The sequence below is a fragment of the Crinia signifera genome, chromosome 6, assembly GCF_055691185.1.
Source record: "Crinia signifera chromosome 6, ASM5569118v1, whole genome shotgun sequence".
Lineage (NCBI taxonomy): Eukaryota > Metazoa > Chordata > Amphibia > Anura > Myobatrachidae > Crinia > Crinia signifera.
In genome coordinates, this window is record NC_139222.1 from 86,235,104 (window position 1) to 86,250,283 (window position 15,180).

General features: G+C 44.4%; 1 protein-coding gene across 1 annotated transcript in view; it reads right to left on the reverse strand.

Annotated features, from left to right (window-relative positions):
• GLUD1 (glutamate dehydrogenase 1) overlaps positions 1 to 12,014 on the reverse strand; it is a 30,193-nt gene extending 18,179 nt beyond the window's left edge. Inside the window, exons 1-4 of the mRNA XM_083146359.1 lie at positions 11,486 to 12,014; positions 8,668 to 8,748; positions 4,998 to 5,053; positions 2,923 to 2,986 (exon numbers count right to left, since the gene is read on the reverse strand). Of these exons, the coding sequence (XP_083002485.1) occupies positions 2,923 to 2,986; positions 4,998 to 5,053; positions 8,668 to 8,748; positions 11,486 to 11,885 (601 nt within the window). The 5' untranslated portion in view covers positions 11,886 to 12,014. The remainder of the gene's footprint in view (positions 1 to 2,922; positions 2,987 to 4,997; positions 5,054 to 8,667; positions 8,749 to 11,485) is intronic.
• Positions 12,015 to 15,180: the final 3,166 nt, after the last annotated feature.

Below are 15,180 nucleotides of genomic sequence, written 5' to 3' on the forward strand. Positions count from 1 at the left end.
AATACAGCCAAGTCAATTAATTGAAGTTTAGCTAAATATTGAAAGGAAAAAAAAAAAGAGGGGGGGGGGCTGGTAGACAGTCTCTAAAGGATGCTGGCATTTAACAACAAGAACGTTAGCTTCCCAGAACGCGGATCACACAACTGCCGGGTGCCAACTCAGGTATCCGGTTAGATATATATCTATCTAGGTTTCATTCTGTAACCTAGTATAAATGTATAGACATAGATAATACATTATACATATGAATAATTAACATACAAATGTGATTGTTGTTCTATATGACCTTTTAATTAGTGTGAAGCTATTTTATTGAAATGTCTGTCTGCTCCCACATAATTAACCCATAAAAATAAAAAGATACTGCTGAAGAGAACCAAATTGTTTGAACCCTTTCAAGATATAAACCCGACAACTATGGTCTGTCCTCTGAGAAAACCGCATCAAGACTGGGGCCTCATACCGAGCCCGGTGCACCAGCATCTATATACCATGATCTCCAGGGCACCTCCCGCCCATCAACTACATGGGGCCCCGGCTGGCTGAACGCAGACATTCATCTACACATCAGGTCTCTGCTAATGCACTGCGCCCTGCCATCTGCTTCCACTGTGCCTTGCTTGCAGACTCCGGCTGGCCAAAAGATGTATACTTGATGTAGTCAGCTTTTGCAATCTTCAGCTGACCCTGATCTTTCACCGGCACAGACGGGCTCATTCAAGCAAACTACAAAAATGTATTATTGCGGTGAGACAATATATAAACTGACAGGGAGGTGGAGCATGCACACTGTATATTCTGTCCTTGAAACTTTAATCAATTATTGGGTCCGTGGACACTAGTCTGTACTGATAACTTTTACACCGGCTAACCAATGCATGGTACTATAGTTATGGTATTAAGTGTGTACAACTGTGGTTTTTTTCACAATCATATATAAATTTAATATGCAAAAAATATATTTTTTATTCCACTCCTTTTCTAGTCATTTATGATTAGATATTTAATAAGTTAAAATGAGTAGACCAGGTTATTCAAATAGGAGCTGCATATCGGAAACTGAGCAGAAGTTCTGACAGGTATACAGCAGACAGACTTGAAAATTTAAATTAATTTCACTATATATTTGGCACCAAGAAGCCAGGTAGCTTGCAGTGTGGTTGATATTTACCTTGTCAAGCAGGAGACAACATTACAGTTAAAATCCAAGTTGTCTAAGAACAAGACGTCTGAACCCTTGCACCAAGTGTCACTATGTGCCTCTCAGGCCACAATGTTTCCAATACAGAACAGTAGTCACTGGATAATCTGAATGTGGTAGTACACTAAGTGGGGGTCCACAAGGACATCAATAAAGTGAAACTGATGTCAACCTAATATAGGACACCCACATTGCTTGTAATGCAGGAAGATACTGTAGACATAGTAATGGAAAACTAATGGAGTGCGAGACTTTTGTTGTGAGGGGTGGTATTTTCCCCATTTACTCTGTATTATATCTCTCCAGTATCAGTGACTCTCCGAAACACTGCCATCTACTGGCAGAGTGAAACTACATCTTTCTCACACGTGCACAATCACAGAAGGCAGCAGACTAGCTTTCAAAGCTTTTGCTTCGGGGCGGGCTTACTAGTTTGCCATATGCATATAAGGGAGAAAGGTTTATGGGGTGAACTCCATCAACAGCAATACTTGTGCAAGTAACATAGAAACATATAATTTGACGGCAGATAAGAACCATTCGGCCCATCTAGTCTGCCCTTTTTTTTACCCTTCAGGTAATCTCAACCCTTTTTAATCCTTATTTCTTTGTAAGGATATTCGGTACTTGTGAGTTATCTGGGCTGCCGATTTTTTGATTGTATGCCTTAAGTTAAGGCATACAATCAGATGCGATGCGATATCGCATCGCATCGCATGCGATGACCCGATTTTTCCATAGGAATCAATGTTAAAATTGACTGAGTCCATTTTAACATGGAATTCAATGGGAAAAAGGGGTCCTTTTCATACCCCTACTATCCAAGTGGGCATGGAGTTGGATATAAACCTGTGGCGAGCGTAGCGAGCCACCGAGCCCGAAGCGTGGCGAGCGAAGCGAGCCCCGCGAGGGGACGGTATTCTGTGTCCCCTCGCGGGGCTCGCTACGCTCGCCTCGCTACGCTCGCCTCGCTACGCTCGCCACAGGTTTATATCCAACTCCATGCCCACTTGGATAGTAGGGGTATGAAAAGGACCCCTTTTTCCCATTGAATTCCATGTTAAAATGGACTCAGTCCATTTTAACATTGATTCCTATGGAAAAATCGGGTCATCGCATCGCATCCGATGGTCGCATGCGATGCGGCCGATCCGACCCGATTTAGAAATCGGCAGCCCGGATAACTCACAAGTACCGGATATTCATATGCCTATCCCAAGCATGTTTAAATTGTTCTACTGTCTTAGCCTCTACCACCTCTGATGGGAGGCTATTCCACTTATCCACTACCCTTTCTGTGACGTAATTCTTTCTAACATTTCCCCTGAACCTACCTGTAGATGTATACTGCAAGCTCAACTAGACCCTCTAGTGTCTGGATTAACCTTATCCATCAACTTTGCCCACTTGTTGATTAACCGGTGCTTTCCATCATTGAGTCACAAAAAATAAAAATAAATAGAGGCATGGTTTACATAGCCTGATAACATGAAACGACATATGAACTGGTCTCACAGTAACCTCAGGCAGATAAAAGAAACCCGACTGGACCAATAAACAATTCATGATCAGGTTGAGTAGAAAGTCCACGCTGTTTTCTTCATTACATGTGCCATAGTCAGGCATTCAGTTCTAGTTTCCTTTGCATGACCCACTGTTGTGCTAAGGAAGGGGGGGGGGGGGGGGGGGAGAAGGAGTAGACATATACAGCACCAACTTACCAATAAACCCTTTCTTTGCAAGTTCTATAGTAAACCTTCTGGTTATCTTTTCAAGTTCTGCATCCTGATAAAGAGAATTGGTTAGCCTACAGGAAATAAATGACACTTCTGAATTCACATGAAATCTCACCTGGGCTGACTATGGTCCCACATATGGAGATTCATTAGGCTCTGTCCAGTGCCTACACTTAGTTCACAGTAAATCATTCCCATATAACCTTTGGTTATTAGCTGCATTAACCACTATTTGCTGCAAAAAAGGAGAGGGGCTTATTTGGTGGAACTTGCCTTAGAGTCCCCTCTAAAAATGAATTTCCCCTATTGCCTATCACTCCTGTCTAAGTAACAGGAGATTGTGGGGCAATATTTAATTTAGGCTACTGGTCACTCAATCAGTTTTAGCCACATAGAATTGCTAATGGGCATGATGCAAGAAGAGTGTTCAAGCTGATTACTTCACTTATTTGAGCTAGCCACCCACATGAGATGGGTGCTCAAACAGGCACCGGCAGCAGAGAATGATGCCTTTCATTTGTTGCACTGCAACAGACACAATGAAGCCATGTTACTTACAAGATAAACATTACAGGATGTTTCAAAAAGCCAGGAAAGTGGGGAGTTCCCAAATGACACCTACAGTCACTTTAGACCGGTTTAGCAGCATTACACAGTCTGTTAGGGCATGAAAAGCACATGCAAGAGCAAATACATTGCCCCAAAGTGCTTCTATTTACTGGTGCTCAGCACACTTATCCAAGTTGATATGGGGGGGGGGGGGTACTTTTATTGACTAGATCTCCAACACCAAGGGACCACTAACTTGATAGGGTCGGTTGATTATTTTTAAATCAGTGTGCCTTGTTGACCTACTATAAAAGGTCATACACATGAAGGGTTTGTCAAAAAGTGACGGCCAGAAAATTTGCTTAGAGCATAGATTTTTGCTGTGAGATGTGAATTAATGCAGAAGTAAAAAACAAAATTCTATAACAATTTAAAAATATAAATAAAAAAAATGATTTGATAGATTGTCTTTAGAGGAAGAATAAAGAATTCAGGGAATTTTAAGTTTTCTGAAAATAAAAAGCTCAGCACAATTCAAATAAAAGCATCACGTTCAGCACACAAGATTAGAGCGGCTGTTTACAGCAACTAGTGTCTGGCTTTGTACCAGTCAGTGTAATTTCCTGACTTAAGATGTTAGCACACACTATAACCCACCGCTAGGACAGGGGGAACTAGATAAATCTGATTTCTACATGCCTCCTTGAGGTAGGATTACAGTGCCCCCAATTAAATAGTTCTGTTTACTCACTATACAAGTTAAACGCACTGATTTGACTGCCTCCAATGTGCAATATAGGTTACACTGAGAGATATGCACTATTTTTCTATTCGATTTTGCTTAGACGCAAAATCAATGCACATCAAATGCTTTCAGCAGCAGATTCGATCCCAATGCACGCTCACGTTTAGTGGAAATCAAAACAATTCCAGTCTGGCCAGGCAAGATTATATAGTAGAAATCTAACGGCATATCGAATAGAATGCCAGATCTAACTGTGTACACACCTCAAATACTACATAAATGGTTTAGAAAATTGAAAATAAGACCATTCCAATTAGTGACAACAGGTTCAGGAACAAAGGATGTTACAATCTACTCTGGTAGATATGCAGAGGAGGGTACTTACTCATCTTTGCAACCACCAGTTACATTAGTCGCTACGTGAATCGCGATTGTTCGCACGCCACTTCTCTGTGGCTCGCTCCGCTCACCACAACTTTGATACTCAAAGTGATAGATGGTGGCGTGGACCCCAAAAATAATGCTTGCAGCACGCTACATAAGTTCTGTACCCAGTAGCCACATTTAAGTCCTTCTAGTCACGCCTAGTCTTGAGCATGTTTAGCATATCAATGTATTTGTGCCCAAAAACACATATTTAGCAATACTATGCAAATAAGATGTACAAGTGTTTTTCTGGAAACTACTGCAATATAGCATTTTTATGTAGATACAAGTTAAGTAACAAAAAAATCATACATCTAGATAAGGTAAAACAAAAACTTACTGAGTAATTCCTAGTGTTGATTTTCACGCCAGCTTTGGCTCCACCGAAGGGCACATCTAAAAAAAAAAAAAAAGTTAGCAAAATGTAAACAATGTAATGAAAGGACATTGCCTGTCAGCATAGAGCACAGATCTCAAAGTCATTCTCGGGACCCCTCACAGTGCATATTTTGCAGGTCACCTCACAGAATCAAGTTAAATAATTAGTTCCACCCGTGGATCTTTTAAAACATGTCAGTGAGTAATGAGTGCACCTGTCAGGTGACCTGGAAAACATGAACTGTGTAGAGTCCTGAGGACAGAGTTTGAGAACCACTGGCATAGAACAGCAGACTGCCAAGTGCTCCCTAGCTCCAGCCTGGCTGGGAATAAGATAACGAGAAGTGGGTGACTTCAGGTAGGTGGCTGTCCTACAACTGCTATCACCTCTAAGAAATGCCTAAAACCAAATAGCTGGCAGCACACACCCATACAGTGTTCCATAGCAGCGCTAGCACTGATAAAAGTAGAAGCTAGGGTCAGACAGACGTCAGGATTGTCTACAGAACAGCGGATATGAAACAAGCTACAGGTTGAGTATCCCTTTTCCGAAATGCTCGGGATCACAAGCAATTTCTGAATTTCTCATCCATACTTGGTCCCCTGGTGGTGCCCCGACGTCCTCTGTGTCCCCCGCCTTTAACCAGGATCCTCTTCAGCAGCACCTCCGGTCCCAGGGTGCATTGTGCCGGTGACATCATCGGCACAATACACCCTTGGGATCGGAGATACCGCTGAAGAGGATCCCTGAGGTCACCTTGGACATCATGGGGATGAGGTAAGTATGAAAAAATAAAAAAAGGGGGGGGGGGGGGGGTCTGGGATGACAAAAATAGGTACTTATGTAGTATCTGGGCGCCCGATTTAGAAATCGGGTCGGATCGGGCACATCGCATGCGACCAAATCGGATGCGATGCGATGGACCCGATTTTTCCATAGGATTCAATGTTTAAATGGTCTGAGTCCATTTTAACATAAAGTGGGCATGGAGTTGGATATAAACCTGTGGCGAGCGTAGCGAGCCACAAGCGTGGCGAGCGAACGGTATTCTGTGTCCGCTCGCCACAGGTTTATATCCAACTCCATGCCCACTTGGATAGTAGGGGTATGAAAAGGACCCCTTTTTCCCATTGAATTCCATGTTAAAATGGACTCAGTCCATTTTAACATTGAATCCTATGGAAAAATCGGGTCATCGCATGGCATGCGATATGGTCGTATGCGATGCGATATTGCATCGCATCTGATTGTATGCCTTAACTTAAGGCATACAATCAAAAAATCGGGCGCCCAGATACTACATAAGTACCCAAAAATAAATAAACCCGACCTGTACTAGGCACAGGATACCCCACGTCAACCCTCAGCTACAAATATCACAGGCAACAATGGTGGAAAAAAACAACACAGTATATTGACTGTAGGTCGCAGCGGTCGGGAGGTATGGAGTCCCATTGATGTAACTGTGTCCCAGATCGGATGACCCGAGTTACACTGCCCCTGAACACAGGTCTCACCCATATTCAACCCAGAACATTTTCCAGGTAGGATTGCCAGGTATCAGGACCCTGGTTATTTCATAGATCCCATTTACACAAAGCCCTGAACTGGGTTGACTCAGCAAAAACCCAAGTTATTTGCTTTGGTGTAAAAGGGGTATAGGCTTTAATAAAAATGGCAGAATCATTCCTGTGGCAGACCTGTAGAAAATACAATATTGATATAACAGAGCTAGTATATTGCATTATAATAAAAAAATCCTCTGAAATGTCTTCTAAAGGTGCACATACACTGTATAATTGCTGGGTGCGATGAGATGCGCGCTCCCATCACACATCTCACATAATGGACCAAATGTAATAGGGTGATCTTTTCAGAAAGCGAGAGATTTTGGGAGAGTTTTCCCCCTTTCAATTACATGGCAAAATCAACCTGGTTTTGCAGTGTAATTGATTGCTGCTTAAAAACCAGGGGAAAACTCTTCCAAAATCTCTCACTTTCTGAAACTCTCACCCTATTACATTTGGCCCAGTATGTGCTGCACATACTTTTTGTACTAGATCTCATCTCACTGCATTGCAAAACCTATGCAATGAGATGAGATATCGTATACAATAAATTGTACTGTGTATGAGCACCCAAAGAATTAATAACCCAGATAAGTCATATCAGACTTACTTTTTACCTTATCCACTGCTGTAATAACCCCGGTCTATCTAGTTCACAGCTTGATGTAAAGGGGTCTTTGAAAAATAGCCCAGGACAAGTGCTACCAGGGATAGACACCGGTCACTGCAGCATAAACTACTCAGAGTTATCTGATCCAGGCGATTCTTAAAAGCTGCTGATGCAGAAGTTCGCCTCAAGGGTGTATAAAGAGCCCTGCCGAGCAGACAAGTGTTCACTGGATAGGAGGCCAAACCCTGAATAAACTGGGTCCAAGCTGTAGTTCAAACAGGTTCTGACCAGGGTTGAAACCATGTCCAGAAACCAGCGTCTGATAACCTGGGTTGCATTGTTTACACTGCACCCTTACACTGGTACAACCCTGGTAGCAGTCAGGGTCACTTAACCCTTATACACTGAGCCTGCAATGAGCAGTGTCTTGCATAGGTCTGAAAGGCACTAATCCAGGAACATGTTCCCTTGTCAGAGCCCCTTTCTATACCCCTTTTACACCAGCGCCTCAACCCAGATTATGTTGCTCCACTCTGTGGTCTGGAGGTATGGGGAGCCCATACCTCCAGACCACAGAATCTTGACGTCAGTCTGGAGGTTGGGCAGGGGCCATGTACAGCCTGCTCTTCTGTCTATGGTACTATGCAGAAAGCAGCAGAGGTGAATGGATTCCTCACAGAACGAAGCTGGGGGCACACAGAGGCTGGGGGAAGCCCAGTAGCTTTCCCGGGTGTTGGGCTTGCCCCCAGCGGATCGATTGGTGTTGCAGGGGTCCTGGACACCAGGTTTCCCGGCGCTTGGAGATTATCACCATAGCGCCCCTTCACCGTTGTATCCTAATTGGAACAGAATCCAAAAACCAGGGTGCGACCCAGCAGTTCTAGTGTAAAAGTGGTATTTTTGACCAGGGTTTATTATAGGACTTTTTGCCAGAAAAACAAAGTCTTAAGTCTCTGAATGGTGTGGCCAAGGAATTTACTCCTGGGTAACACCTAGAAGCCCCTGCACTGCCATTTAACACAGCCTGGAGCAGGCAGTTGCCTTGCAGTAGTTCATGCTGCATCATGTAGTATAAGCAGCCAGCACAGCCTAGCAGGAGAGATGCTGCCTGTGGTATGGCCTGGGGACTAGTGTATGACGTTTGTGTATTCAATAAGTACATGTGTAAATTGGGTGTATATAAGCAGGACATAAGAGCACCCTGGCTTGTAGAATACCAGGACAGACAGGCTTATGTCTAAACGGGTTCTATCTAAGAATTTGTGTAGTGTGATATGGTGTCTTGAGCAAACAGGCGATTTTTTCAGGGGTAAAAAACCTGGTCCCGGCAGAGAAAATAGTGTTTCCGCCAGGCTGTTTCAGCGGGGCGCTGCACTCTGCCCAATTTTTAAAGGGTGAAATGCTATAGAAAACTTGTCATTTATCCAATACAAACTAAATGAAAATACCTTACCTACTACTGCACATTTGTAGGTCATTAAAGATGCCAAAGCTTTCACTTCATCAACACTAACATCAGTGCTGTAACGAATACCTAATAAACCAAAAAAAAAAAAAAAAAAATTGTTAGGAGGGCAATATTATATACACTTAAGATTATGCCAATAGCTTTCCGCCTCTTGCTCATATTTATTTGTTAAACACATGAATGCCAGTGTCCAAATAATTGTTCAACTTCAATTGGGGCAGTACGGATGGTGTAATGGTTAGCATTACTGCCTCACAGCACTAAGATCATGGGTTCGATTCCCACCATGGCCCTAACTGAGTGGAGTTTGTCTATACTCCCCGTACTTGCGTGGGTTTCCTCCGGGTACTCTGGTTTCCTCCCACAATCCAAATATACACCAGTAGGGTAATTGTCTCCAAACAAATTAACCCCCTAGAATGTCTGTGTGTGCACATGTGTTAGGGAATATAGATTGTAAGCTCCACTGGGCAGGGACTTATGTGAAAGTAAAGCGCTGCTGTATATGTGTGCTATATAAAAAACTGTTAATAAATAATTGCGCACCACAGTAGAGATATGGGCCTGATTTTTGGTTACAGAGGTTTTATTATGACAACCTCTAAAAATAACTGAATCGAGAACTGCAGAGACTCCGATTTGCCAAAACCCACCCTCAAGTTTTCAGACTTGCATATTAGAGAGAAAAAAAAAAAAAAATAGAAAGGGGGAAGCACAAGGAAATGAATGACTCACTACTTTGTTAGTTTTCAACAGTAAAATGTTCCACTGGATGGAAACCAAAAATAAAAATCTTGCTGTAGCCAATTAAGTTACATTCGGCCACACTTAGAGCATACACACTGAGATATGCACTATTTTTCTAGAAAATCGAATGGGCAGCGAGTGGTTTTTCTACATTCGATGCAGATTCATTCTCAATGTGCGCTCCAGTGTAGTGTAAATCAAATAGAAAAATAGTCTAGGCAGCCAAGACTATATAGTGGAAATCTAATAGTAGATAGTGCAAAGCCAGTGTTGATCTAACAGCAAAGTGAATGGAAAATAGCGGAAGTCGAAAAAAAACAAAAAAACATTTAGTGCAGGTCAAATAGTCCATATCTAATAGAAATCGAAACGAGCCTTATGTATGCACCATAACCTTATTGCATTAAAAAAAAAAAAACAGTAATTTTATAGATAAAAATGGAAGTTTACACTTAGAATGTTTAATACTTTGCTCTGTGTCACACAGACAACGGCAACGAAGACAGAAGTGTGTATAGGATTCCAAGTCAATTGAAAAAGAAGTCTTATTTTGCTTTATGTAGTGTGTGGGAATCCATGCAAGAGACATTAGGTTTCAGAAAACAGGAAGGCATGCTCAGATTTTTGACCTGTGCCACTTGCCATCAGGACACTGTCCTAAGCAGGGGGTAAGAACCTCAGCTGTCTGATGCAGTCAGGAGAAAATACTTTTACTTTCTGACAGACCTGCAGTGGAAGGTCAGGGTAGGACTGAATATTTTACCTTGACAGTTCATACATACAACTCTAATAGTAGCAGCAATACTGTACTCAAAAGACAGCACAGCATGTTTCTAGCTTGCTGTTCATCTGTACGCATAATTTATATGACCCTAATTGATAGGGTCGCCCACTGTAACAAGCCTTCACATTTTTTACTGCATCCTGGTCACCATCTGTGCAAAAACTGTAGAAAATACACTGGTGTATAGTCTGATGTGAGTGAAGAATTAAGTGCTGCATAATGTTGGAGCTACATAGAAATGTTGTACTGACGTAGCACATGCTTTACTACTGCACCAACTAAATACATTAGCAATTAACATTTTTGTACATTAAGTTTAGTTCTGAGAAGGAACTCTCATTAGGGTATCATTTTGTCCGGGTGTGGATCAAATGTGACAGTCAATAGGTCCACCACTATTGGTCAACAGGCAGAATGTTAGCACATTAAAAACGTTGACCTTTATGCTACCTTTTTTTTTCCCCCATTCACACCTTTCTATAATATGTACTTACTATATGAAATGCTACATTGCAGCCACCGTGGCAAACGGTAAATCTATTGTCCGATACAACAATACATAACCATCCCATTACATTTGTACATGCAGTACATCCAATGGGACAAATCAAGGAAAGGATTTGGGTGTCTACCACACAGTATGCTAAATTGTTACAATCTACATTCTGTGTACCAAGCTTTCGCTGCAGGCTAGATGAGCATGAACTCCAGATTGTTGATCACTGGGATCTGGAAACTATGCTGCCTTATAAGATACTAATGGTGGGGAACATAACGGCAGAATAATGCTAGGGCTTCATATCTGACAGGATTGGTGAACAATAATCAAAACCGATTAAACTTCTCAAGAGTTAAAAGGCTTCTAACATGGGAAAGTCATTCAGTCCCAGAACAGATAGTGGGTAGTGTAGGTCTCCTATGGTTGGCACTGTTATACAGAGGCAATTATGCCCAGATGACGCACAGGTCTGGTGTAGGAGGGGTATGTGTCACCCACCAACACCAGACACCATATCACAGCAAACAGAACTTGAAGCAGGAGCCGTACAGAGGGTACAGCCCATAGCAGGACCGGGGAATGCCCAGCACAGGGCTGCAGGGTGAGGGCACACTCCTAGTGGAGGCACTTGTGAAGGAGCTGCCCAGCGCCTGGCATGCAGGCTACATGGCGGCCCGCAGGGTATAGTGTGACCCTGACAGCCGGCCACGGGGCATACGGGAGAGCAGCCGCAGGAAGTACACGCTGGGCCGCAGAGCTGACCATCTACTCACCCCCCTTGCAGGGCGTGCGGTGCTGGCTGTGCTGGGCCCGGTAGCCCTCGATCACCTCCCAGTCGCCGTTATCCCGCTTGATGGGGAAGCTGACGCTGAGGACGTGGTTGCAGGGCTTGATGATGCGCAGGATGCCCTTCACCCGCTTCCTCTTCTGCTCCTCCGTCTCCCGGGTGCGCAGATCCTCCACCAGTTTGTCCTCCACGATGCCGGCACCCCGGTCAAAGAAGCCCTCCACCATCTTGAAGAAGTTGGGGTCGTCCTCCTGGTCCACAGCCTGGCTGTAGCGGCGGCGCAGGAGAGGGGAAGAGGCAGTGGCGGCCGGCAGGGCTGTGTCGGCGGCGCAGGAGGCCAGGGCCCCGCCGCTCCGGGACACCAGCTCACCCAGATAGCGGTACATGGCTGCTGCGGGCAGGCGGAGGATGAGAGCCGTGAGGAGGTAGACGGGCGCGCAGGGAAGGAGCAGCCGAGCTCGGGACAGCTGCAGGCGCCTATATATAGGGGCGGGCGCGGCGCCGGGCTCGTGGTCTGCCGGGGTGGGGGGGGGGGGGGGGGGGGGTGAGGGGGATTGCGGGTGCACGTAGCGCTACACTCCACCCAACACCCCTCCCCTCCCGCACTGCGCAGCCGCAGTCCCCTCACACACAGTACATAAAATACGTATACTGTATAGGGCGTGTGTGTCTGCAGCAAGTAGTACTGTACTTAGCCTCCCGTGTCTGCCCGCAGCCCATTGGTTATGTCTTCTCTCATGATACACGAGGGTCTCAAAATGAAAAAAATCGATCTATTGTTTATTTATTCTGTAAGAGGCAACTTTACTGCGTTATTGTGGGTGCAAAATACGGTTAAAAACCATCCTTTAGGTGCGTACACACGGCTAGATTTGGGCAACGATTCAATGTCTTTAACTATTCTGAATTCCTGCACAAACGATTTGGTGTCAAATGATGAACGATTGAGCAAACGATTACACGAGGGGACGCGGAATACATGTAAAGTAATACGCGTCCCCTCGCGGGGCTCGATGCGCTCGCCACGCTTCGGGCTTGGTCACTTGCTGCGCTTGCCACACTATCTACTATCAAAATCTATCAACTCCATGCCGACGTGGATAGTGGAGGTATGAAAAGGTTGGAGGACGTGTACCGCCGCCCCTCGCCAAGCTTCGGGTTTGCGTTGATAGTGGGGGTGGCCTTGGGGGTGCATTTAACATTGTAAGCACCCATTAGGGTGCTTATACAATAAAAAATCGTATGCGGCTATATGGCATGCAATGCGATGTGATGGCATAAGATGCCATAAGATGAAAAAATTGGGCGCCGTGCTAGGAAACAAGTACCAAATATATATATATAATATAACAGTACTGTATAGTTAAGATCAAAAAGACACCTGTAATAGACAGTCTTTGATCATGCCCGGTGAAAAAGTCACTGTGTAAGGATAAAGTATTTACCGCAAATGGTAATGCAAGTTTGTTGCCGGAGATAACTGCTGTGGTATCGGGCTCACGATACTCACAGCAGGGGTCCCGATAATTGTAGTAGATGGTAATATAATGGAAGGTGAAAGGTGGCCTCCGATTAATCCCCGTCTGTCATGTGGGGCCAGGCGGACTTGCTGATACACGCAACACGGTGTCTCTCACCCTCCGGTGTCTAGCGTATGTTGCTGTCAGTAAGGCAAGGATGTTTCTTCACCCCACTAGGGGTACACGGAGGCAAAAACTGCGGTGTGTCTCTCACCCACACTCGTCAGTCTCGCAAGGTCACCTGATGGTAGGCGGGACTTCACTTTCAAACGATAATTGCCGGGACTTCGCTACTGACCGCACCAGTATCCAAACACTGGGTGTGGGCAGGTCAGCTGTCAGGTGTCAATGTAGGCAGATATTTTAGCAAGTAATACATAATGCTGGGTATTTTGAATAGACTGCCAAGTGGTCACTACCGCGTTTCGCTCCCAAGGAGCTTTTTCAAAGAGTGATTTGGAATGGATTTGCAGCCTTTATTATACCTGATTTTTAATTAAATGTCAGTTCTCATTGGGTCTCACAAAGTTCTCCAGGTGCAAATTAATCAGTGCATCACCGTCATATGGAGAAATACATACTAGAGATGAGTGGTTCGGATTCCAAGGAATCCAAACCGCTCTGAACACAGCCCCCCAAGCCATTTGCAAGCCGCGTTCGCAAGTAGCCAGCTTTGTTCGGAAACCCAAGCATGGCCAAACCGCAAAGTCCTGTGTCAGATTCTTGCTAAACGTCGAGTCTTTAACGGTTTGGGGTCTCGCGTATTTGGCGCCATTGTGCTGGGTCTTGTGGTGCTGGGTCTTGTGGTGCACTGCTGGGTCTTGTGGTGCTGGGTCTTCTGCTAGCCTGGTGCCTTTTCAGGGCCCAGGCATAAATAATTATAGACTAATATATATAGTCAGCATCAGTAGTAGTACTAGCGAACACAGTCACTGTTTGGGTTGTGTAACTTGTGTGCTGGGCAGAGGCTGTGTCAGTCAGTGTAGTGTAGACACAGTGTACAGGCAGGCAGGCTGTGTCAGTCAGTGTGTCTACTCTATATAAATAATTGTGCTGCACTACACTGCACCCCAATATACACCATAGTGAGATACTCTGTCAGAAGTTCCGTCTGTCAGATTATTCTGCCTCCACGCAGTGTTGGACAAGCTGCTTCCTGAAAAAAATAAAAATAAAACAAAATATTTATATATATAATCTATATTGTTTATTGTTTGTGCGCACTGTACCCCAATACACCATAGTGAGATACTGTCAGAAGTTCCGTATGTGATTGTTCTGCCTCCACGCAGTGTTGGACAAGCTCCGTTCTCAAAATATATATATATATATTTTGCTCTTGTTTATTGTTTGTATGCACTGCACCCCAATACACCATAGTGAGATACTGTCAGTAGTTCCGTGTGTGATTGTTCTGCCTCCACGCAGTGTTGGACAAGCTGGTTCCTCAAAAATAATACAATAAAAATATATATTTTGCTCTTGTTTATTGTTTATGTGCACTGCACCCCAATACACCATATTGAGATACTGTCAGAAGTTCTGTGTGTGATTGTTCTGCCTCCACACAGTGTTGTACAAACTGCATTCTACAAAAAAAACCTTGGCCTAAATTGAATGAAAACAACACTGTAAAGTGGTCAAAATTGTATCGAAAGGGCTGGAAATTAATGTTATTGAGGTTAATATTACTCTAGGGACAAAAAACTCAACAATTACTTGATTTGGGCATTTTTTGACCATTTAAAAAAAACAAATCCATATCCAAAGCCTTTCACCGCCACTTGACAAATCCAAATCCCGGCGACGAATCCAAATCCAAATATTCGGGCCTAGTGCCCATCTCTATCACATACAGAGCCAGATGCACTAAGCTTCGCAGCACAGCATGGGGCAGCTGCGGGAGCAGCAGATGAGGCAACAGGAGCAGCAGAGGGCAGCGCCGCAGATGACATGAAGTATCGTCATGTCTGCCATATAATTTCATGTCTGCCGCCATGTGTGCTGTATCAGTCTAGGGGTGCCGCCATCTGTGCCGTATAATTCCATGCATGCTGTATCAGATTCTGGTGGGGGCCGGGTCGCACGCATGCAAGCTAGCATCCACCGGAGCTTACATCCTCAGCCCCGGAGAAAGGGCCCCCCGTGGATGGGAGGAAGA